Source organism: Drosophila albomicans, chromosome 2R, assembly GCF_009650485.2.
Source record: "Drosophila albomicans strain 15112-1751.03 chromosome 2R, ASM965048v2, whole genome shotgun sequence".
In the NCBI taxonomy this organism is placed as follows: Eukaryota; Metazoa; Arthropoda; class Insecta; order Diptera; family Drosophilidae; genus Drosophila; species Drosophila albomicans.
The window spans coordinates 11,472,928-11,497,789 of NC_047631.2; the positions used below are offsets into that span (position 1 = coordinate 11,472,928).

The following is a 24,862-nucleotide window of genomic DNA, read 5'->3' on the forward strand; positions in this document are numbered from 1 at the left end:
CTTCACGCTCATTTGCTATTCTCGTGGGAATCCCATTGTGGCTTCGATTCGAGAGCACAAAATGTCAACAGGTTGGATCGCGATCAGCCTTTGAAACTGAGACGCCATCATGTTGTGATCAAATTACTAACAGACTATGCTGTTCACTGACCACCTTTCCTTGCATATGGCAGCATCAATGGGGTTAAAGTTACTAAGCAGAGCGAGCGCGCGAGAGAGTCCCATTTGGAGTCCTCTGACTCCAAGTAACCCAAGTAAGAAGAGAGAAGCAGGAACAAACATGGTGGTCGCCTGCTGCGTCGAATATAATGGCAAACTGTCAGTAACAGGTGAAGATAAACACAGAAAGCGGAAATGTTTTATTTATCGTTGACAGATATGGAGACCATCGGTATACACTACAGACTATTCATTTTGAAATATTATAAAAATATATGTAAAGAAAAGATTAGGGCCGAAGAATGAAACACGATGAAGAAAATAAAATATGTAATTACATTGAAAAAACTAATTAAATATTTCCTTTACAAATATTTTTGTTTATTAAGTAACATACTTTTATTCTTAAATGCTCTCGCCAAAGTAAGAAATTCATTCATTTTGTTCTTCAAAATATTTTCACAAATTCGAGTTGTATATAATATATATAATTTTATAAAATGATTAACTCTTATCATAAAGTAGGTTGTGCCAAACATAAATGCCCTATAATTTTCTCACAGCTTCCGAAACGACTTACGGCAAAATCACCCTGTAGTACTTGACAAGCTCCGCCCACAGAATCCAGGCGAATAGTTGCAAGGATATTTTAGGGGTTGACACAGCCACTGAGCAAAACAGGACCTTTATCTGAGTTGTGGCATTTCCAATTGGATCTGCGATGGTATAAAAGGACCAGAATTCCCAGGAGATGTTCTCATTACAAATTTAAACTTATTACAGAAAGCAAGCAGTGCTCTTACCAATTACAAACATACGTTTTAAATTAAGTAATCAATTTTTAAATAACCAATTTGCATTTAACAAAAAAATGTCGCGCAATCAATTACCAGATTCATCCTCGTCTCCACCAATAAGGTAGGGAAAGGAAATTTAGTGAAAGTGTATTTAAAAGAAATATATTTTAGTAAAATAAATAACTATGTATTATACTAAACTACAAAAAGTGGCGCGGCCTAAAAAATTTAACACGGGGAAAACTATTGCATTTCGTTTTTATTTGCTAATATTTTATTTTGCTAATATTATTATGATTTCCCAGTGATGGCCGTCGGGAAAAGCTGTCTAAAAATTTTCATTATTCTAAAAATTGTGGTTTTTCACAGCCATTTGCCATATCATAACTTTGATGACGATCTTATCAATGAACTGCCTTCCTGCATCTATGCAGGGCAACATCAAAGTGGCGTCGGTGCTCCTGGAGGTGCACCAGGTGGCATCTCCTCAGGTGGGTCTGGATTGCGTCTTAGCTCCAACAATCTCCGCCACATTCAGCAGCATTATTTGCAGCACAATAATGGTAAGTTTGATTCAATAGTGAGTCCACTAGATTCCATCAATTGATAAAAGTTTTATGAATTTCAGAAAATCTACTAGACTCCTCTACGAATACCAATACGCTGGTGGGGCTCAATTCCAATAGTGCCACGCCCATGATGTGCAATAGTCCGAGTGCCAGCAGCAGCGGCGGTGGCGGCGGCGGTGCTGGAACTGCAGGAGGCAACGGTGGAGGGGGCGTTCCTGGACCCAGTTCGGGACCCGGACCAAACAATGGCAGCTATGGAGCAGCTGCGGCATCCAGCTATAAGATTCAAAGGCAGCAGGCGAATGTGCGGGAAAGGAAACGCATCCAGAGGTCCGCACCAACTGGGTACACTAAATGGTCTTTTCCATTTCACACTTAACTCATCCTGCACTTTGCAACAGAACTAATGAGCATTCCCATTTGTATCTCTATTCCTCTATTTTTTCATTGCGCTCAGCAGTAGCATAAATTCAGCTTTTGATGAACTGCGCGTCCATGTGCCCACATTTCCATACGAGAAGCGTCTTAGCAAGATTGACACACTACGATTGGCTATCGCCTATATATCCCTGCTGCGAGAGGTTCTGCAAACGGACTACGATCCTCTCACCTATGTGGAGAAGTGTCTGAGAGGCGAAATCAAAGCAGATCGTGCCAATTGGAATACCAGCGATTTGACGGCACGTCTCTCCTGGATCAATTGGGAGAATCTAGGAGTACATCCTGGACGTCGTACACTGCTCACTTCGCTTGCTTTATCCTCGGAGCCCATGTGCGGTGCTCATTGTGGAATGCCATAAATTGCAAGCTGAACTGGACTAGTTTCTCATTAACCAAAGAATATTTAAAATATTCACATAAGAATTACATCTCCTTTCCAGTTGTTAAAATTAGAAATCATTGCATACCCCAAAAAGAATGCTATGAAAATTTGAAACTATAATATTTAATCCTAGTGTAGTTCTTAATGTATTTATGTCTTCCCTCTATAACATGTAACACTTTTAAATAAATTGAAATGCAATATAAAAAAACACTGGAGTTTTGAAAGTTTTTAACAAATATAATAGCCGTAATATTTATTTAAAAAGCATTTTGTTGCACTAAACAAACGACGACACATTGTAGCATTTATAGTTAGTGTGTGTTTGTGTTGTGTTTGTTTTGTTGTTTGTTTGTTCGTTCGTTAGTTTTAGCCTGAAAGGCGTACATAGTTACATACACAAATTATGCATGTATTAACAAATCAATTCCTCAAATTATATTTCAGGATATATACATATGTATATGCTTTTTGTGTATATATAGTATAAATATATGTATGTATGTATATCAGTGTAGACAGTGAGTATTTCTACATACGACAAAGCGTGTCTGCTCATTGACAAACAATAAACAGTAAACAATATACACAGTTAATATAAATATATAGTTTTAGTGAGTTCTCTGTTCGTTCGTTCGTTTGTTTTGTGTTTGTTTGTACATAGCGTTTAACTAACAGCATTTGCTTGCAACTATATAACAATTTAAAAGCCATTTATAAAATACATACATTTATATAAGTGTAAATCTAGAAATTACCTAAACACTCAGTGGCATTGTTCAAAATAAATACTTCATCGAATAACAACAAAAATCAAGAACACATTGAAAGTATGAATAATGCACAAAACGTATTCATACTCATGTATTTAGCGTGTAGGCGGAAGATGTCATCTATAATATATTGTTTTTGGCAACAACTACAACTACTGCTAATGTTGTTTAATTTTTTTCACGAAATGGAATTTGACTTTGGTATCATATTATGTTTGATTTTTTGTTTAGTCGAATAATACTCAAAATGCATTGGCTACAATGGGGTTATACACACAAATACACACATAAAATGTTACCTACAAGTATTACAATTGTATATATTGGACACACATTTAATCTACTTCTCTAATAATTGAATTTTACGATTGCTTCTTTCATTATATTTGTTTTGTTCTAGTTGGGTCTTTTATCTTATTTGTTCTGTGTTGTCTTTGATTATTTGTTGCTCATGTGTTCATTTAGCACAGCGACTTTGCGCAAGCTCTCAAGTTCGCTACGTTTCAAACGTATAGAGAACATGGAATCTATGAAGCTATGGCAGTCGGTGACAATACTACCCTGGATCATGGTATCGCGAAATAGATTGGCCAATGCAGCAATATCCTCGCACTCCAATATGAGGTTTTTGTGTGTTATAAACAAAGCCAGCGCTGCACGAAACACAATCTGGAAAATGCAAGTACCATTATTATATATTCGATCAAAAACGAGGTATCTTATACCTTATAGCCCTCGGCAAAAACGCAATCCCAAATGCGCAGCACAGTCTCAACTGGCAGCACCTCAGCAAAAATGCAAATAAACCATTTGCTGGCTATGACCGCATATGGCAAGCCTAAAACAAGAGTAGATAAATAACGATTGCACTTAATAAAGTATTGTCACGACTTACCCAAATCCTCCACTCGTCGATTCACAGCCGGCACTCGCTTTATGACCAGCTCACGGAAAACAGCCAAGTCCCGCAACAAACTGGCCATGTTATGTGAATGATACTGTGGCACAATGTTCTCCACGATGTGCTTGAGTAGCCAAAAGGATTTCTCCTCATCGTCAGTGACAATGAGCAGCAGGCCGGCTATATAGTTGAGGCCCTGACAGTAGCCAACATCGCGATTGTGATGCGCATAGGCGCAGAGTATGTTAAAGAGTCGTTCCTTTTTAGAATCAAAGTGGATATTGTCGGGAAAAGTACGAGGTAGATCGATTGATATGGAATCGCTGATTTCCTTAATAAAATGATCGATATTCAATAGACTACGATATAGATTGGGATTTTTTTTCTGTGCCGCTTCGGCACCACTGATTTTCATCCAGACATCGGTACGATATGGTCCTGGAATTCCTTTGCGTATGTATCGCTTCAATTTCGTATTCAAAATGAGTTCAGGATTTTCTCGTATGATCGACTCCCATTTGATGCGTCGTCGAGTCAATGTCTTTAAGTAACTGTCCATAAACTTGCCGTAGTCCTTATAGTCGAACTTCTCGCCCCTCTTAAAGCCGTACTCGTCAACATCGCTGCACATGAGATCAATTTATATAGACAAAACAAAAAAATATATATTTATGTAATGAATAATAAAATTATGTAATGAATATAAAAATAAAAAAATGTTATGGGCGTTACCCTACTGCATACAATAGGGGTTTTTCTTTGGTTATATATGCATTATACTTCTAATATACGTACCTAAACTTGGATTCTGCGGTCGGTTCCATATGAAATAATTATGACTAGGTTTTTATTGCTCAAGTGCTCTGCTTCGATTAAATATTTAAATGTTTGGCTTGCGCTTTAGCCCTATAACTAGTCAGTTTTTATTGTTCCTCTTGTTGTATGTTTGTTGTCGCTGTTTTAATTGTTGTTGTTGCTGTCGCTGTTGTTGATTCATGGCCCCCATTAATTGCTTATTATTTTGTTGTTGTTGTCTCGGTGTTTTTGTATTGTGCGCACGTTTGCCTCTTCCGTTGAGTGCTGTTATTGCTGCTGTTACTCCAACTTGGCTTCGAATTAAACTCCCACTGCTAGAATTGATAATTGGTCAATACAATTGGTTAGTTAATGCTAGTTAGTTAAATGGCCTGATTTTATTTCTAAATGCTCATGTCACCTACTTTTATTCTGCGTCCTTGAGCATTTGCTTTCACTGTTGTTGCTGTTGTTGTTGTGGGGGATTTTAGCGCGCCTCGGGCACTGATAACATTACAAACTCAAGTGGGTGGCGGGTGGTGCTAAGAAATCTTTATCACACACACCTTAAATTTCACTTTTGAGGTTTTGTTTAATTCTAGTTGAAGTTGCAAGTGCCAGCCCGCTGTTTATTATTGCCTGCACAAATGTTTATAACGGTTTATTTACTTTTTCAATTCTGTTCTTTCGTTTGTTTTTTTTTTTTCATTTTTCATTTGTGGGCCAAACGAAAATGTTAAAATGTTATGTTCAAAATGTTATTGCTTAATCGTACAAGTGTGAAACAATGTATTTACTATTAATAGCTGCTGGCACTCACCTGCTAATGTCACAATGAATAATTCTTTGCCATTGGTGCCTCATCTCAAGCCAAGTATATTATTACTATTTCATTATTTCGAAATATTGTTTTACTCGCGAGTCGCGAGACCTGCTAACAAAACAAGTGTCTTCTTCTTACCCCCGCAACGGTAACCCTAAACATAACAGACCGATAACATTAACATTGAGCGCAGCTGTTGTTAGCGTCTTGAAACTATGACAATGTTGCCAGATTGCTGGTGCAGTGCTTCTCAAACTTTATGGCTGTAAACATAAAATGACTGCTAATGACGCCTTTATAGAAAAATTAAAACTTGATTTTTATTTAATCAAATAATTACATAGAGATTATGAATGACTAAATAGCAATTGCTGTATTTCGAAAACAATAAGTAAATTCAAAAAGCGGCACTCAACTTCAGTCACGCTGTACGACAATCAGCTGTTTCGTAAGCATTCGTCAAGCAATCGTATCGTACTATGACACATTATGCAACGCTGCTTCAAACAAACTGAGGTAAAAAACCAACACAACATCTTTTTATAAATCAAAAAATTCTAATCATTTACCAAAAACGATAAATTTGCAGACACTTCAAGACGTTAGTGCTTAACGAGTAGCCAGTAGCAACAGATTGAGAATGCTACGCACATCATCAATGATTGCTGCTGCCGTCGCAGTCGGCGCAGCAACACCACAAAGCACACCGACAACTGATCCGTTGGTTTGCAAACCCAGCGATCTGCCCGTGTACGGTAGCTTGCGGCCATCAAAGTGAGTGCCAATCATTTATGCCTACATATGGATCTCTATATCAATCATCCCCCAGGCCCAAAAGCCATTCAGAGCGAGCCCAATCAAAAAATGCGCTTTACACGAATCTGGAAAGCGGTGTGCGCACAGTGCGCTTGGAGCTGAAGAGCGGCTATAACATGGTTGCGGAACGCACATCGGTGGTCTCGGACTATTACCAGACGGCTAAGGATCACACACAGCGTTCCATAGACTTCCTGAACGAGCCACAGAACTCGATGCATCGCAGCGGTGCTATTGTCATGGGCGGCTTGGCGGGTTTCATCTTCGCAGCACGTGGCGGCGTCTTTAAGAAAATTGTGTATACGACCATTGGTGCTGGTACTGTCGCCTCCTTGTGCTATCCACGACAGGCTGAGGAAAATGCGCGCATTGTGTTGTTCGAGGGTCGCAAGATATTCGCGGTAGCCTACAATTTCATCAAGGGCGTGAAGCCAGGAGAGGAGGTTCCCATTGAGCCCATCAAGAACTTCCCCACATCTTTGCAGGATCTGAAGTATTTGGCGCTGGATCTTGTCGATGAGGCTAAGGAATCACTCTTCCCCAAGAAGAAGTAAGCGATATACGAACGAAAATGTGAAAAACGAGGATACACGACTGAAACGGCCGTTGACAGAGCTACAATTTCTATGTTATTCCTGATCTTTATATATACTACTTTCGCATAGAGCTATACAAACTCTGTATTATGTATTTGGCGGGCTCTCTTTTGTTGCCTGCAATAAAAGTCTAGTCGCGTATCAAAAGTGAAAACGACAAATCAGAATCTTTCATAGCAATTTGGCAAACAATTTGGTAGCTTTTGTTGGCTTCGTGATTAATTGTTCCACTGGTGTCAAATGTCAATGATGAAAAGTGAAATTCGCAACTCGATGGGAACATCTTATCTTCACGTACCACAATCGGCCGCAGACACATCTCTGTCGGCAAATCGATTGTGCCAATCATTCCAATGGCCTGCGGCGAACATGGTTGCTGACTGAAAAGTTAATGAATGAATCGAAACGAATCGAATCGAAATTGCCGCTGCCGTTAGCTGCAATTGTTGTACATCATTTACGCACTTGACATGGAAGCTGAAGACGACTTGGCTGAGAGAGTTCAATTCACGCGAGATTCAGCTGAAGATTGTAATAATGATAATGCATAATTGACGTTGTCTCTATTCATGTCTCACAAACGCAACGAGGGCAGCTTAATCAGTAAGTAAATTTGATTAACTTTTACTTACGCAAAAATTATCTTCGAATTAAAATATTTGTAATTTATTACAAAACTTTTCTGCTACTTATACTTACTTTCATTTTCCTTAAATTCAAAATTCAGCTCAGCATTTTTGCTTTTGTAGTATTATTAATATTAATAATATGCGCCAATCTACTATAAAATCTCATTTTCTTTCCCATCTTTTCTTGCTCTTGAAATTCCTTGATCACATTAATCTTCTTTCTTAAATTTATGGTTGCTTCATAGATGTGACTTCAAGATAATAGTTTTTTTAATTATCTCTTGATTTCGCTTGTCCCCTGAAACGATTTCGTCTTAATTTTTGTTATTTTCGTTATAAATTTATTTGAGCTCATCTTTATAAATAAACTTGTTCTTTGGGCAAGATACAACATAATGATGTTTGTATGCAATTTGTTTATAAATTATAAGTTGTAATTAATTGTTAAATATGCCTAAACTACAATACCAACAACTGCACAATAAAAATGACTTTTGCTACGTTTACTAAGTCTATATACAGATATATCGATGCTACTCTTCTTATATCATTTAAAACGATTCGAATCCGATAGAAAGAACTTAAGATCAGCCTACAAAGAATTTTCGCTAGACTAACTTATTGGGGGAGTCTTGACTACATGTACGTTATGGGAGTTGAGCACAAATCGAATGTTAATGCAAATTGTTATTAATTGAAGCTAACTACGCTTAAGATTCGTTTAAAATAAAATCACACAAACTTAAAGATATAACTAATAAATTAAAACAATAACAAGAGTGGAGGAGCCATTCATTCTGTCAATTATCATCTGACATGCTCCAGTATCCAGGGCACAAACTTCGAGATGCGCGTGCAGACACCCGGCAAATTGGCCTCGGCACAGCCAATGCCCCACGAAATAATCCCGGCGAGAAAGAAGCGACCATCCTGCGCCTTAGCCTGTACAAATGAGAATTGAATTTTTGGTATTTTTTTTGTCACGATGAAGTTGAAAACAAAGTTACCTGAAGTGGACCACCAGAGTCGCCTTGACAAGAATCCTGGCCGCCAGTTTCATGGCCAGCACATAGGAAAATGTCCGGTATGAATTCCTGACGCCCAGCGCGCAAAAACATCGAATGGCATTTGTCGTTACTCACAATTGGAACGGACACCTATCGTGGAAGTTAGTTGTTTTGTTGAGGATGTGATTGTCTTGTAGTTGCTTGCATATGTTTCACTTACCTCCTGCAGCACTGAGGGCAGTGTGCCGCCCTCGCTGAGACGACCCCAGCCAGTGACAGTTGGCATTCATGCCAATCAGCAAACTGTCCGTTTCGGGCAAACAAATGGGACTGATATGCGGTGCAAATTCCAGCGGCTGCTCCAGCTTCACCACTGCCAAATCGTATTCGTACGAATTGAAGTTGTACTTGGGATGCACCACCCTCTCGGCCACGCCACACTCAATGTATGGCAGCTGCTCCTGCACATGCGAGAAATCATATTCGCCCACGCGTATGCGTATCTGTTTGATAACTAAGCTGTTGGATAGAAACAGCAAGAAAGCGAAAAAAACAGAAAAGAGAGGGAGTTGCGGAAATTATAGTTGTGGTTTCTGGTTGGTTGGCTAACTTCGCTCGCTTGTTTTGCTACTCACTCTTCCACACAGTGCCCCGCCGTGGCTATCCAGTTCTCGTTGATCAAAGCGCCACCGCAGCGATGGGTGCTGGATAAACCAAAGAACGAGATGCGTCGCACAGACACCTGCCAGGGCCAACGACCGAAGGCTGCACTCTTGCCGCCCACAATGCGCGTCTCTGGACGCGTCAGCATCTGCACTCCGCACTCTGCATACAAACACAACAACAAAATGCAAAATGCATGAGATACTTTGAACACATACACAAATTCGCAAAGGCGACAACAACGACAACACATTTGTTGTTGAATATGTCAAATGGTTTGGGGCGTGGCATGTGACTGTGAAGTTTAAATCTTACCGCTTCGTGCTGCCGAAATGGTCCTCACGGTGCCCAGCATTGTCGCCGCATTGCCGGCTTCATCATGTGTGGAGGAGTCCGTTATCTCATTGGATTCAATGCCCGATGTGGCTGGCAAGCGTGTGGGCAGCTGTGGCGTTGGTCTCTGGCTTGGATTTGGACTTGGACTTGGTCTCCCGGTTGATGTTGTTCCTGCCGATGCAGCTGCTCCTGTAGTTGTTGTCGTACTCATTGTTGTTGTTGTGCCCACTGTGGTGGGCCGTTGGTAGGGCTTTATGGGTTTTCTTGTGGTCGTTGTCATTGTAGTTGTCGTTCTCCTCGTTGTTGTCGTTGTTGTGGTCGTTGAGCCCTTCGTTGTTGTTGTTGTTGTTGTTGCTGCTGCTGATGTTGCTGGCAATGCTGATGAGGACGATGCGGCTAATGATGTGGCCGGCGACAGCTGCAAGGTAGCCGAAAGTGGTAAACATTATGCTAATAGTTGCCCAAGCAGCTAAAAAAGTATTTCACATGCAAAGAATCAATTTTTCACTTCGTTGCGAAAATCTCAGCGGATGCAAGAATTAAGCCAAACGACAACAACGATGATTTCTGCATACCCTTACCAAGAAATTTTATAGTATATTTATTTTAAAGAATTACTTTTTTCTTTCCCGTTTACAAATATGATCAAAAGATTATGCTTTAACTAAGATAATAGAATTTCCTCAATTATTGTATACCATTGTACCCAACTTTTTTGCATCAAAAGAATTTAAATTGAAGACAAGAGAATATTATTTTTGTAAGTATTCTTTTTTTTTAACTCTATATCGTTCAGCTATCTATTCTTTTCTGCTGCGCACTCTCAATTCATTTGCCCATTGATTTATTATTCTAGCAAATCTAGTTTCAAATTTCAAATCTGTTGATATTGTTAAGTTGTTCATCTGATACCCTACTCAAGGTGGGCAAGGGCATAACAACACACCCAAGAGACAGAGACAGACAGAGAGACGAATCTCTGGACGATGAGGCAACAAGACAAATCTTACATCAGCTTTAGCTTTGGCTTCGGCTTTGCGCAAACAATAAAATGTCCCCCAAGGCTGTGGCCTGCCACAGCCCCAGTTGGAGGGAATCTGAGAATCAGGGAATCTGGGAATCAGTGAGTCCAAGCTGATCGAGGAGTAAATGACCTCGACGCTCGTTTGTTTCGCTTTCGACATCAATGCATCACACACAGGCCACAACAGCAGACACCATGTTGAATGCAAAATGAGACGCAGACTTCAGACGCGAAATGCCAGATGGAAGATCGCAGGAAGGGAGTAAGAGGTAGATGCGTAGTATTTACATACCTGAGGCCTGGTCGGTTTGGGTTTGGGTTTTGGTTTTGTCTGGCCAAACAGAATCATTGTCGTTGACGACGTCGCCGGCGTTGGAGTTTGAGGTGACGGTGGCGGTGGCCGCTCGTATACAATCGGCTTCTTTGTGGGCTTTGGCGGCTTCGAGGGGCGCTGAGGTGCTGGCAAATTGACGATGCCGGGCTTGGTCCAGCCGGTGGGTCGTGGCTTGGTAATAAAACTTGGCTCGGTGGTCATGTGCCAGTGATGATGTTGTGCCTGCTGCTGGTTCGTTGATGTATGCCAAATACTATCTGTTTGGTGTAATTGTTGTTTGTTGTATGTTAAGAACACTCTTCATAACAATGGATCAAGCGCCGTTTAAATATATGTTGTGTATACTCACTGGAACTGGCCGTCGCCTGGCTGGCCGCACTATGCAGATCCGGCGGCGACGTTGGTTTTGGATGTGGCCTGGACAGTGGGCCTTGATGATGAGGACCTGATGGGCGAATTACCAAGGTTCCAGCACCATGGGGACGTTCTATGGTTGTCATTCCGCTAAAATTAATCAACCATATTTCGATTAATACTTGTATTAGTTTTGTACAGCTTAGTAGATCAAATTGGAATTGACATTTTCATTAATTTAATCAGTTATAAATGTTTTCAATCTCTTTAGCATTATCATTACCAAAAATAGTAAGTTTTAAATTATCATTAACATTAAAAGTATTATTTTTATTTTGATATTAATAATATTTTGGCATTTGCATTAGTTTGTTTAAAAAATTACGTTGTGAGCTAGTAACTTGATGATTTGAATTATTATTGCAATTGGCATTAGTATTATATTTTTCTGGTCAACATGGTCAATTACATAATTATTATATTGGTATAAGCATAAATTAATATTAAAAACATTACCCTATTGCATCTGGATTAACTTTATAAGTGGAATTATTATAATTATTATTGATATCGATTTTATGTTATAAGGGCATGTCTAATATTATTAAGTATTAAGTATTAGAATTAGAGTATTATTGTTAATTGCATTAGCATTATTATTGTCATTGTGATTACATCTTTCTAAAGCATTTCAAACATTTCAACATTTGAAATAATCTTAACCTATTCATTAGTATTAGGTATCTGCATTATTTTGTCAACACAATAACTCTAAGTAAATGGACGTCTTGTAGATGGCTCACCTGATCAGCGGCTTGTGGGGTTGAGGTGGCGGTCGCGGCCTCAGCGACAACGGTTTAGTGGGTCGAGTGTACGAGAAGGCGGTCTGGGGCAGCACAATGTTATCCGTGTAGTTGTGGGCACAACAGGAGCCGAACATGAACGAGTCCACGCACATGCCCACGTGCTGGCCCTCGGACTTGATGCACTCCCAGACAAACATGCAGGTGCCCTCGACGCGACCAAAGGAGCACGGCTTTGGGCTAATCTTGTAGTTGTGGCTACGTTGCAGATCCGCTGGCGTATAGTAGCCATCAAGGCGATGCGGACTGCGATAGAAACTGGGCAAGGACGACGGACTGTCGTCATCCTCGTTTGAGGATAACGAATCATACTCGAAGTTGTTGTTGCTGCTGCTGATGCTATCCGGTGGTGTGATAAGCGCTGCTGTCGCTGAGGCAAGGCCATTGACTAAGATTAAGGCTAGTAATACTTCTAGTATTTGGTGTGTGCTCCTCGCTGGTATCGCAGCAGTTGCTCTCTTGACTAGCCAACGCTGTTTGGGCCACATCTTCGGGTCTGCGGTTCTGCAACAAAAAAAGGCAATTTAGCATGGGTCTTGTTGCCTGCCGGAACTGCAGAAGAGCGATGCCATAACACTCGCCATGTTGCAGATGCCCTCTTGCAGCTGCCCCTTTCCCCCTTCTAGCTACCACCCCTATGTTCTACGCTTTGCTCCCTACTAATTAAGTGCACTTGTCGCATGTTTGGAACCCCAAACAACAACAACAACAGCAACAGCTGAAGCAACAACTAAAAAACGGGCACGTCTCCTCAGCGATTTCTACTCTTTATGAGTTGTTGCTGCTGTTGTTGTTGTTGTTGCTGCAGTCACAGTTGTTGCAGTTTTTACAACACTGCAGCCAGTCAGTGACTGGTTTAATTACAACTTTTCACTTTTGCCTCATAATCAGTTTTTTTTTTTTGTGTTTTTGTCTTTTTGTGCAACATAAAAATAAATGAGAGAGAAAAAACCAAACAGATGGAAAAAATTTATTGTGATCGCACGAATATATGTTTTACCAGAGAGACGACACATGCTACAATTAATAATATCATGCCCCAAAGCGAGCGTGCCTCCAAGTCGGGCCACGAGCTCATCAAAGCGGAATCATTTTGAAATTTAATTAAAGTTTACTCAATTCCACACATAGCACATGCCACACACGAGTCACACACACTTACACACACTCTACAACTCATCAAATTAGATGTTGCCTTTCGTGGGATGCCTTCGAAAAAACACCCACAAAATGTCATATATGAAGTATAAGAAGTACAAGTTACTCATATTGCAGTCTAAACTGGTAGCTCAGTAATATCAGCCATGCAGCCTAGAACTGCCACCAAAGCGTAGCTTGGAGCCAGGTCCAACAACTGGTTGACAACTTACCTGTGTCTGTGTCTGATTAAAGTTGCTTGCTTCATCTGTAACGTGCCGGGCGCATGTCTGAAGACGACCAAGAAGAAGAAAAAGAAGGGAAAGGTTTTGTTGTTGTTAGTTTTACCACGAGAATGCTGAGTGGAATGTTGCTCTGAACTATAATTAGTGGATAACCATAAGTACTTATTTCTATACCCATGCCGATGCCTATGAGTGGTCATCCATGCATCGCTTGTCGCAGTTGCAGTTAACCCACGTTCCACGTTCCCCGTTTCGCGATTCGCGTTCCATCTCCCACGCCCTGCCTGGTGTTCCACTCAACTGCATCTTTATCGTATGAAGATTACCATCGATTTGATTTTATAATCGACGGATCGATCGTTTTATGATAAATAAATACAAGGCTTAAATATTGTACTCTTCGCATACGATATAAAAATTTGTTGCTGTTCTCCAGACTCAAAAATTTATGGAGCGTTTGCCCTCAAGAGTTTATTTTCAAGCAATATAAAATATTTAATACATATGAAGTGAAATCAATTTTTGGGATCATTAAATAAATGCTTGGTCGCATGTTATTAAAAAACAGATAAAAAGAGAGAGAGTCATTTTTATTAATTTATATTTTAACTACATATTATAATTTGAAAATGATTTAGAAATACTTAAATAAATGATTAATTGACAAATTAACTAAAATATTTATGAAACTTAAAAAAAAAAAGTTATTTCTTTAAAAATATTTAATTCATTTATTAATTAACCGAATTAACTGTAATGCTTAAAAAATTGTTTGAAATAATCGTATTTAATCGCGTCGAAATGTAACTTGAAACATCAAAAAACATTATTTTTTTTGGGTAATTTCAGTAACTAATTGACCATTATAAACCTGACATAACAGTAATAAACTTGACCCAGTTTATAAAATTGAAGATCAGGCATTACTTGCTATGAATGGTATTATATCTGAAAAATGTGTGCTCAAATCTGTATGATTAATAACAATTATTGTGAATTATTTACACACTTGGGAGCGCTTATCTAAGCTAAGTAAAAAAAATAAGAAACTCGTTTATCGGACAGTACTCATCTATCTAAATGTCCGACATTTGAGTTGATGGTAATTACAAATCTGTTGAAACTGGATTTAAACAATTTGTGCACGTCATGTGCGTGAACAGGTTGAAACTGAAATTGAGATCGAATGACTTTAATTTGAGTATTTGATCGGCTGATCTTGTTGCCATTGGTGTTGCTGTTGTTCCTGCCCCAATAGGATGAATCAATTTATCAATTGTCTGCCAAAATGCTCAACACTTTCATTATAAAACGGCTCAATGGACTGTTATTTAAGCCAGCGAAATGTAATTTTCACTCTAATAACTTTATTTCGGTTCTTTGATGGGAACTGGCAAAGCAACTGTGCTGTTAGGTGACTGTGCAACTGCTACACGCCACACGCCACAACTATGAGCCCATTGACGGTCTGAACCGTTGCAAATTAATTTCGTTACGTTTTCATTTCCTCAACAAAACGATCAGTTTAGTTGCCATTGTTTTGGCTGCCGCTTTTTCACCCGAAAGACCCAAAAAGGTAATTACCCCGTTTAAACGCCCTGAGAACAGAAGCAGCAGCAGTAACAGCTAAAGCAATCTTTTGTGCTAATGACTATCTTTTAGACAAACCCAAACGGAAAAAAGACGAGTAGCCAGAGACTGACAAACGATCAGACAGAACCAGACTCCGACACCGACACTGACAACGACCCCAACCCCAAGTCGAAAGCCGAAACAGAAACAGAAACCGAACTTAAGTTACCAATAGCAAAAGCGGAAGCCAAAGGCCAAATAATTTTGTGGCAAAAATGTACAACAAAGTATTAGAAAAATGCAGCAAAATGACTGACTGGCTGCCTGGCTCCCTAGCTGACTGACTGACGAAGCAAAGTGGTGTGTGTACGTGCAGCTGAATGTTGCAACTAGCCGAGTTGGCTAGTTGCCAAGTTGCAACAGCTAGTTGAAGAGTAATTGTAATAACAATTGCGCAATTTGCGTCAGTCACTTAACTCCAAGGCGAAGGCTGCCGACTGAAGTTGCAACTGTTGCAGCTTCGATTCGCTGTGGCGTGTGGTAAAGTGCGGAAAAGTCACAGCCCGTTTGGTAATAGTTAAATGGTAAAATTGTAAATGGTAAATGGTGGGTTGCCTCTGGCTACGAGGATCGAGAGTGCGAACACCGGAGGACGGAGGACTTTATTCAGCCGGTAGGCGTTTTGTCAATCGACAGGCGATCGACAGGCGACGGCAGAGATGACAGGCCGCCCAGGCTAATGAAAAAGATAAACAACTGGATCATACAACAACATTAACGACAAGAAGTCGTAGAAGTAGAAGTAGAAGTAGAAGAAGATGAAGATGAACAAGAAGTGTAGACACGCAACTTGAAGCTGCTATCGCATACGTTAGATAGCACATGTCCATCTCTCAAGTCAAGTCGAAGTCGGCATCTTTAGAGCCCGCCGCTTGTTATAATCACATCGCGTAACGTAAACACAATTTTTGAGTGGTTTCTTCATGTGAAACACACATTGCCAGGGGCCAGATATAACAACAACGACGACGGCGGCGACGACGAGCATAACTGGGCACGACACTGACTAATAGAAGTCATTGTACCTAGTACGCAGTACTCACAAGCCAACCAACAACAACCACTTGAACACAACTTGATATGATGCTGCAACTTCCTAAAGCATTCAATGCAAATTTACTTGGACAACTAAAAACAAGCTCAGAAATGCGCTTGATAAATACAATTTTAATATATAAATGAAACACATTGAAATCAACTTCTGGGTGTCGTGATTTATAAATTGTTCCCACCAACAAACGAATCAAATAAGACATTAAATGCTGACCCACAACCGAGAGTAGTAGAACAGTTAGTCGAGGAAAATGCTGGTGCACATAAATCAACATCCGAGCCGAGTTAGAACGCAAAGCTAACGCTTTAATTATGTAAATTTCGTATTCTTAGAAAGATACAACTAAGGAGATAAGAACTGAATGAACTTGGGGAATGATTCATTGTAGCTTGCGATCAGTTCACTTACTTATAGTTTGCACTGTCAAATAATCAACTGGCGCCTGCCTGTTAAACATCAAAACTTTTAAAGCGCCGCATTAATCAATTTGACTATGCGTCAACGTAAGCACATATCAAGCATACGCAGTGTATGTCGTTCATTAAAACACACTAAAAGAGTCGAAAATGTCTTTTGCATGATGCACATTGAGTTGAAAATAAAAGAAAGATGGTTTCAAGCTGTTAGGTGTCGTAGTCTAGGCCACAAGCATAAATCACTCTCCAGCCCTACCTCTTGCTCTGTGTCTGCTGTGAATGTGGCGAGTGTCTTTGGTTTATTAACCCGGCTGAGCTAATGGCCAAGCCAGGCCCGTGCTATGCCGCCTGAAGACGGCCAGCGTTGCACTTGAACCTTTGACTGGACCAGTCTTAGACCTCAGGTCCAATACCCAAAGCTAAGTTATCGTTGTTGTTGATGTTATTGTTGTTGTTGTCGATGTTGCTGTTGCTGTCTGTTTGTTTTGTTGTCTGTCTGTTTGTTTATGTATGGTTTTCATCGTTTTTCCTCATTTAGAGCGACCTCAGTCGGAACCTTTTGCCTTGTTCCCATTGTCCAAATATTTGCTTTTTTCTATGCCTTGTGCAGAGCAGCATGACGCTGTTGGTTTTAAGGTCGAGTTCTCGGGCTTCTTATAATTTCATTTTGCCCTCAAACCGAAGGCAACATAATTAATTTGGATTTAGTTCTTGTTGCTGTTGGTGTTTGGTTCTCAGCGGTTCTGGATGAAAATACGAACAGCAACAACCAAAAACAAAAAATAAAAACAAACTTGATTGGCCTAGCGGCTTCACATCTGCTTATTCATGGCAATATTATTCTAAATAAGTAATTTCATTTTTTCGATATCATAACGGTTCGCACCTGTTTCAATAGAGTGAAAATTAAAGTCTCTCAATAAACTGAAATGATGAGACTCATTTCAATGAAGCCATGAATGCGGAGAATGGAGTACGGAGAGTATGGAATACAAAGCAATATTCAAAATCAATCATGATCATGGGCTGCGGAAGTATTCAAACACGTGCGAGCGCAACAAAAACCCCAAAAAATGGGAGCCCAGTAAACGTCTCCATTGGCAAACGTAACCGTTGCCCAGATCTGACGTACCGGCCTCACTTGACAGTCAAAAAGGCACAAAAGCGAAAATAGAGGAGGAACGAAGAGAAGAAAAGAGGTTGACTTGAAGTAAAATAAAAATCGTGCGGCAATCACTTTTCATTATTGAATGCTCCAAAATAAAATCGAACAATGAGTTTCGATCTCCATTCGTGAGTGTGACAATTTGACAGATTGAAAGTGAAAATCTTCAAAATAAACGTCTTTAAATGCTTGTAATGAACAAGCCAAGCCAACCAGGGACTGAAACATTGTCGTTAATTTGCATGAAATGCACGTTCCCGTCGTGCCCACAGTCTACAGCCCACGGTCTACTCCAATCCAGAGAGTCAGAGGCAGAGTCGAGCACGCCCCAAGCTGAGTTCAGTTCCAGTTTCAGTGGGTCAATCAGCATTCACTTGTCTCATTTCAGTCAGTCCGTCAGTCATTTAGTCAATTGAATAGGGCCCAGGGCCTAGAGAGTCATGAGTTGAGTTGAGCCTCAGACGAAAGTTCGCTGCATCTGGCAGTTCAGAAGCTGTGTGCTTTATATGTTTATAGCTTGGTTTATACACTTAACTGACATGAACTCAACTTTAAATGGAACTAGGACTCAAACTGAGATTGGAAATAGAAATGGGAATTGGGAATTTGGTTCGCGTGCCAATAATACTTGGTGAACGTCACAGACACCGATGAGAGGTGTCATAATTAAACGCTTTGGTTAATTAATGCGAATAATTATTAGCTTGTCTGATAAATGTTTGCCATTGATAATCACCAGAGCAAACAGAGCAAGCTCACAGCACGAGTATTCATTCCGTATTCATTCATTCAAAACCAAAACTGGTACGAGTATTGCCGCTGTGTTGTCATATTAATTATAGTTTCTAGACGTAGTCGACGGCGAGTACAAATGTGATGTCATTGCATGTCAATGGCCTGGCCTAAGTAATGACACAGCAGCAACAGCAATAGCATCAGCATCACAACAACAGCAACCGGCGACAGCAAGTTGAAGAAAGTTGTTTTGAATTCTCAGAGCTCTCCTTGTGGTCTGACTTAGCATGAAATTGACCCGCCAATTTAATGAATGAATAATTATTATTTTATGAAGCAACTTCATTTTGTGATGAGATCTACAATTTACAGTTACAGTTAATTAAACACTTATATTGAAAACTATTTCATTCAGAATATTATCGTAATTACATAAATTGTTTGTCAATTAATTTTTCTAAACTTGACAACATTATTCACCATTTGATTTCTAGATAATTCACGTAATATTCAAGTCATTCTAAGTTATTCACACCTGTTACAGGTGACAGCACAACAACACCTTTGTGATATAACCAAGGTCTTGAGTAATTTCATAATTATCTTGAAGAAAATGCGTCGAGCATTTAAATAAATTTGGGCCTGCGGAATGGCAAACAACATTTGTTGTGACAAATGGAATAATGGGTTCAGAAATTATATAATAAGCTAAAGATGGTCACAGTTGCTGCTCGAGCCGCAATGAGATTCGCCAAACTCAGCAAACAGCACCACACATGTAACGCACACATACACAGAGACACACACCTACAATCTGTAGCTGAATTTCGTTTTACGCGCAACTGAATTGAAATTGTATTTTACGAGCCCGCGCCTTGATTGCAACCGTCGTTTGACAGAAAGTGGGGACTCTGAAGGGAAGTAATGGCCAAGAGGATGAGGGAGTGGGAGCCACATTGCAACAATTATTCTGCTCGATGACTTTCGCTAATAAAACGACAAACGACAGTTGGATAGACACATACTCGCGACTATCTGAAGGCAGCCTGGCAGCCAAAGCAGCCTGGTAAATGCCACTGACACAACTCGAGAGATGGCTTCAGATTTTATTATCGTAATACTCGGATAATCGCGGCATACATATGTCAAATGCTGGCATTACACATTTGTGTTTGTGTGTGTATGTGTGTGTGTAAGTGTAATAGTTAATAACAATTTTATTGCACAATTTGTTCGTACAAAGTCATTTTCAAATTAGAATGGCACATTGCGTATACGTAATACGCAAATTACTTTCAGAATGTACAAATTTGTCTAACAATTACCATAAACATAAATTTATGCGAATATCTTTATAGTTTTAAGCAGCTTAGCTGGCTGTATGCTTTGCATAAATGTCAAATAAAGTTTAAGAAATTATTGTCCAACAAAGTGGAATTATCTTGAAAGAAAAGTCGACAGTCAAATTAGTTAAGGTAATACAATAATTAAGGGATTATGAATTAAAAATAAAAAGAGAAAAACAAATAAAGTCTTTCGCAGCAATTGAGATTTTATTCATAAATGAATCTGTTTCGATGTCAATTAAAATATTAAAAAAAAACTTTCTGTTTTCTTAAAGGTATTGTATAAAGTATAAAGAAATTTATGCTGGGAACTTACTAGACTCTCAATTAACTGTAAGGTTGCCAGTCATAAATGGCTGTAATTGGTTCGTTGCACAGAAGTTTAATTCGACTGTCTCTTAAACGCTCTTAACGATGGTGATGAGTTTGGGTTTCACTCGACTTTTGATGAGAACAATAAACTGTAGTTGGCTTGTGGTTTATCAAATTTAATTTTCACTGACTGTTAGCATTTTTGCCACAGATATTTCTTGATCACGCACTTGCATTCGCACTTTTCCAGTGCTGCTTTTTAAACAACAACACAACTTTTGGTTTATGATTTTCTCAGATTGGCACACTTTCCAACGTTTTCATGGTTAGTAAAACACCAGTCGACCGATAACTGCGTATAATAATGGCAATCAAATTATAACGAAAGATTTTATTTGTTTATTTTTTGTATTTACTTTTTTTATAATTGATTTTCACTCGATTGCAAGTGCAATAAACTTCTGTAAATATTTGTGGGCGAATTTATGGGGCAATAACTGCACGATCACGCAAACAAAACACTAACACTTCGCCTCAAATTCAGTCTTAATTAATTTCTTTCTTTCTTCTTTCGTTTCGACAATTTTATGTTGATTCCTTCGTTTAATTTGCTTTTATTTTTTATTGCACAATTTTAAGATAGTTTTTCACTTTTCCATTTAGGGCTTGGCTGTCTCGATGCTCGCTCGCTCGCATTTCTACAAAAATAAAATAAAATTTTAGGCATTATAATCGGGTAAATCACAAATTTAAGAGGAAATTAAACAAATTTATGCAAAAATAAGACAAGTTTTAAGTTGGTTGGGTGCAGCCGGTATAAAACTCTTGTTGACCCTATTTGGTGCTGGCATATTAACATTTGATCTACTGGCTAGTAGCCAAAATGGAGATGGCCAAAAAGCCATTTTAACTAAAATTCAAATGACCATAGCAGAACTACATAAAGCAGTCATAGACGCAGTCACAGTCACTGGAGAAGAAGTTGGCAAATCAAGGTAGGAATACGAGTAGTAGATGCTTATCTTGATATATGAAACGTTATTCTTTGACAAAATGGAAATTAACTTCGCAATTCCCCTGAAATACGAAGCGAAATTTGGTGTTGGCCATAATGATGGTCAAGATGCCTCAAAGCGACAGCGTATCAATGATAATTAATCGATAAACACGGCGACAACTATTACTTATGTTTCGAATGTTTTGTAGCAATTTAATATTCCAAAGTAAATATTATGTTAATTAAATTACAGACAGAAACGAAAAAAATTAAGTATAAATATTTTTTCTTTTTCTTCTATTTATATAATAAATAAAAATGAATGATAAACGCAAAGTGGAAGAAGCCTTTCTGCATCTGCTTCCTCTTCGGTAATTGCATTTGTTTTCTCTTTGCTTCTTTATTTTTTTTATGTATTTTTGTTGTTTTGCTTTATCTTGAGGTTGACTTTTCCCTTATCTATTTGGCTGCCACCGCAAAGCAAAGCAATAGTGGCAGCTATTCTCAGTGTTCCCAAGCAGAAACCACAAGCACCACAGTCGCTGCTCCTCATTAAACGTACATTTGCACTTCTTTCGTTTTGCATACAACGAGTACTTGTCAACAATTAACAATTAACTGGCTCAGTAACTGTTACTGTTGCCAGCCAGCCAAGGCAGCCATCCAGTCAGCTAGTCAGAAGTCAGGCAGTCTGGGCAACTGGTTCGTTTCCTAAGTCTTTTGTTTGTCGTATGTGCCAAAGTGCTGCCAATTTTTATTGCCAACTTATCGCTTCATCCTGTCTAAGTCTTTCAGTCGTCTTGGGTCGTTCTATCTACTACGACTGCTGTTGTTGCTGGTGTCGTGTGTGGTGGTTGTTCCCACTAAATGTGCTGCTATTCAAATGCTATGCACTGCACTGTCGCCGTTGTGTTGTACTTCACTTAATGAGTACCGTTAGGCCAGAGCCCGAGTTGATTTTCGCAACGCATTCATAGAACAAACATCAACTGTTAGTGGCTGCTGTTGCTGCTGCCGTTGCCGTTGCTTTGTTCTTAGTTTAAAGGCTTAGTTTTAGCTATGTCGAGTGCTATCAAAACTAATTTATATGCAAATGCAGTTCAAGTGGTTTGCAACAAAAGACTTGCTGCAACGCGAAAACTCACAGTAACTATTCAATAAAGAGACGGCCGAGACTCAGAACGAGCTGGCGATGGGTGTATAGGACAGCTTCTAAGTGGCATTCTTATTCTCAGTCTAATTCTCTTTTTCTCTTTCTCACTCTCTCTCGCGAATATCTCACAAGTGATACGACTTGTGGCACAAACACAACCAAAGCCAATGTGGCATGATTTACCGTAGAAAACAACAAAGAAATTAATTAACTGCACATGTATGGGTATTATATATATGCCTGTGTGTGTATGCGTATGCGTGTGTGTTTGTGTGTGTGAGTGCATTAGCTTTGCAGTTAAATGCTTTGGGAGTAACTCGCCAGCATCTGACCGCAGCAAACACCAACAAGAGCCAGTCCAAGTGCCAGTCCCAGTCCCAGTCGAGTTTGCATTTGACAGTCTAGAAGAGTACGAGAGTTCGAGACTAGCACAAGTTGCAAACACCTAGCTGAAGAAAGAAAAATAAAAAAACTGGCTGTGGCACAATGCAGACGAGTATTAACTCACTTTTGCCAGTGTTGTGCTTTTTTTTTCGCTTGCAACGCCAAGGCGACAGCAATGGCAAAACAGAAGTTTGCAGAGTGTGTGGTGACGGCGTCGCCCAATGTTAACAAGTGGCAAGTTGAGTGCAACGCGCAGCTGTAAGCCACAAATGTGAACTAATTAGTGTGCATGTCGCTGACAGAGTTATCGGCATGCAAAATGCAACAACAGCAATAGCAAGTTTGTAGCTGAGCAGGTCATTCGCCTAACAACCAGTCAGACACACAGACAGATAGACACACAGACCGAGAGACAGAAAGACTGGTCTGCTGTTATCCTTGCTGTCAGCTTTCACGCACAACTCGTTGGCTGATCAATTTTTATTTCTTAATTAGCAGTTGCTCCAGTTGCAGTCTTGCAGCCAATATGCAGACGCTAGTGTTAATTTCAAAATTTCAACGCGTGCCGCCGTTGCTGTTGCTGTTGGTGCTCTGACTCTGTGCGCTGCCCCATGTTGCAATGCGTTGACAGCGAATGCAATTTGAACTTGATGGCCGGCAACGTGACACGCATATTAAGCAGCCAAAGAGGCAGTCACAGCCAGAGGCATTGCCACATTGAGACAGATAGACAGACATACAGCACTAAGACACTGAGACTGAGACTCTGTGCGAGTATCAGAGCTTGGGCTCCGGTTTTGTAATATAGGCGGCACTTTAAATACGCATAAAGCGGCGGCGCATGCGCAATTAGTCGTGATTGAGTCGCAAGTGTGTTTAACCGACGAAAAGCAAAAGGCAAAAAAAAGAAGGCAAAAAGCACAAAAAAAAACATAACAGATAACAGCAAAAATTACCTAAAAAGCGTGGAAAACTCTCACTTTTTAACTGAATAACTTTTTCTTCTCTTTCTTATGATTTTTTTTTATTTTGATTTGTGCACACTTTTGGTAAGGTTTGATCAGCGAATGGATGGGGGTAATCGACGATCATGTGGCATTAGCTTTTGTCGATCGTTTTTGATTTCAAGAAATTTATGCGTCTCTTTGATTGATTGCAGCGCGTCGTGTGTCTGTTGTTGAAGTGGAAGTTGAAGTCGAAGTCGAAGTCGAAGTCAGAGTTAAAATCGATGTCTATTGCCGCAGGCAGATCTTAATAAGTGTTACAAAAGTTTAGGCACCTTTTTGTTGGTTTTTTTTTTGTGATTTTTTGTTTTATTTTTTTGTAGCTCGTGGGGAATAATGATCCAGGCAACGGCTGCGTTCAAGATGTTCACGAGTAAATTGAATCAGATATCCGTAACCGTATCCGAACCCGATCCGCACTCGTGCGCTGTGTAAACCAAACTGCGGCCGGCAAAGCATCAGGCAGCGCATAAAACTGCGCCACAGAGCCACCTTGCCAGATGCCAAAAGAGAGTTGGCCAGCTCAAAGAAAGAGCGAAAGACAGAGAGCATGACTGAGATCTAGAGAGAGAGCGAGAGCGTTAAAGTCATTGGGAGCTAGCGAGCGCAATTGGCCAAAGAGAGATTTATGACGGACAAGTTTGTGCCTTAAGTCTTTTGTTGAACAGCTGATTGGAAGCCCCCAGCAAAACAACAGCAACGATATAGTTGCTCTTAACTTGCATATTGATAAGTGAACGAGTATATTCCTCAGTGTATGTGTGTGTGTGTGTGTGTGTGTGTTGAGTGTGCATAAATGTTTACGGTTTGGCGACCTCGACCCCCCAGGCGTGTGATATCTATGTATATAAATTTTAACAACTTTTCTTTTGGCTTGGCCGCGATCCCAGGCACTGCTCTGTTGTCACTGTTGGTCACTTGCCAAGTTATTTTGCAAGCCCGCCTCGTGTGGGTGATTCATGTGCGGTTTGCTCCATCTCGCAGACAAAGTCACAGACTCCAACTCAGACGTAGTAGACG

General features: G+C 39.8%; 4 protein-coding genes across 7 annotated transcripts; 2 read left to right on the forward strand and 2 right to left on the reverse strand.

Annotated features, from left to right (window-relative positions):
- Window positions 1-667: 667 nt before the first annotated feature.
- On the forward strand, window positions 668-2,517 carry LOC117574936 (transcription factor ATOH1). 3 transcript variants are annotated; one of them, XM_052006535.1, is made up of 4 exons: window positions 668-1,077; window positions 1,326-1,519; window positions 1,585-1,882; window positions 1,986-2,517. In XM_052006535.1, exons 1-4 carry the CDS (start codon window positions 1,031-1,033, stop codon window positions 2,323-2,325), a joined length of 879 nt encoding a protein of 292 aa, XP_051862495.1. In that variant the 5' UTR covers window positions 668-1,030; the 3' UTR covers window positions 2,326-2,517. The 3 variants fall into 3 exon arrangements, with proteins under 3 accessions (XP_051862495.1, XP_034114877.1, XP_034114878.1); XM_034258986.2 differs by having other exon boundaries at window positions 669-1,077; window positions 1,585-1,870; XM_034258987.2 differs by having other exon boundaries at window positions 670-1,077; window positions 1,585-1,855.
- Window positions 2,518-2,567: 50 nt separating this feature from the next.
- On the reverse strand, window positions 2,568-5,782 carry LOC117574844 (growth hormone-regulated TBC protein 1). Its single transcript, XM_034258840.2, has 6 exons — window positions 5,638-5,782; window positions 5,243-5,456; window positions 4,818-5,152; window positions 4,017-4,645; window positions 3,847-3,959; window positions 2,568-3,790 (listed from the first exon to the last, which is right to left on the reverse strand). The coding sequence occupies exons 3-6, from the start codon at window positions 4,844-4,846 to the stop codon at window positions 3,560-3,562; spliced, it is 1,002 nt and encodes a 333-aa protein (XP_034114731.1). The 5' UTR covers window positions 4,847-5,152; window positions 5,243-5,456; window positions 5,638-5,782; the 3' UTR covers window positions 2,568-3,559.
- Window positions 5,783-6,053: 271 nt separating this feature from the next.
- LOC117574845 (MICOS complex subunit Mic27) lies at window positions 6,054-7,208 on the forward strand. Of its 2 annotated transcripts, XM_034258841.2 has the most exons (3): window positions 6,054-6,156; window positions 6,230-6,414; window positions 6,470-7,208. In XM_034258841.2, the coding sequence occupies exons 2-3, from the start codon at window positions 6,281-6,283 to the stop codon at window positions 7,008-7,010; spliced, it is 675 nt and encodes a 224-aa protein (XP_034114732.2). In that variant the 5' UTR covers window positions 6,054-6,156; window positions 6,230-6,280; the 3' UTR covers window positions 7,011-7,208. The 2 variants fall into 2 exon arrangements, with proteins under 2 accessions (XP_034114732.2, XP_051862507.1); XM_052006547.1 differs by lacking the exon at window positions 6,054-6,156 and having other exon boundaries at window positions 6,175-6,414.
- Window positions 7,209-8,008: 800 nt separating this feature from the next.
- LOC117576348 (serine proteinase stubble) lies at window positions 8,009-24,271 on the reverse strand. The gene is given in 12 exon segments (XM_034261033.2): window positions 8,009-8,623; window positions 8,689-8,838; window positions 8,909-8,968; window positions 8,970-9,207; window positions 9,324-9,513; window positions 9,667-10,105; window positions 11,004-11,302; window positions 11,395-11,549; window positions 12,203-12,766; window positions 13,633-13,689; window positions 20,309-21,002; window positions 24,118-24,271. Coding segments are annotated over 10 exon segments (2,265 nt in total). The 5' UTR covers window positions 13,668-13,689; window positions 20,309-21,002; window positions 24,118-24,271; the 3' UTR covers window positions 8,009-8,488.
- Window positions 24,272-24,862: the final 591 nt, after the last annotated feature.

What these genes read in the sequence shown, in the direction of transcription:
- LOC117574844 (XM_034258840.2), bottom strand. Translation starts at nt 4,846, where the DNA reads ATGGAACCGACCGCAGAATCCAAGTTTAG. An exon ending in TCGACGAGTGGAGGATTTGG is followed by an intron (nt 3,960 to 4,016) that starts GTAAGTCGTGAC and finishes CTCTTGTTTTAG; the next exon opens with GCTTGCCATATGCGGTCATA. An exon ending in TTTTTGCCGAGGGCTATAAG is followed by an intron (nt 3,791 to 3,846) that starts GTATAAGATACC and finishes TGCATTTTCCAG; the next exon opens with ATTGTGTTTCGTGCAGCGCT.
- LOC117574936 (XM_052006535.1), top strand. Translation starts at nt 1,031, where the DNA reads ATGTCGCGCAATCAATTACCAGATTCATCCTCGTCTCCACCAATAAG. An exon ending in TCCTCGTCTCCACCAATAAG is followed by an intron (nt 1,078 to 1,325) that starts GTAGGGAAAGGA and finishes GGTTTTTCACAG; the next exon opens with CCATTTGCCATATCATAACT. An exon ending in CCAACTGGGTACACTAAATG is followed by an intron (nt 1,883 to 1,985) that starts GTCTTTTCCATT and finishes TGCGCTCAGCAG; the next exon opens with TAGCATAAATTCAGCTTTTG.
- LOC117574845 (XM_034258841.2), top strand. Translation starts at nt 6,281, where the DNA reads ATGCTACGCACATCATCAATGATTGCTGCTGCCGTCGCAGTCGGCGCA. An exon ending in GGTAGCTTGCGGCCATCAAA is followed by an intron (nt 6,415 to 6,469) that starts GTGAGTGCCAAT and finishes ATCATCCCCCAG; the next exon opens with GCCCAAAAGCCATTCAGAGC.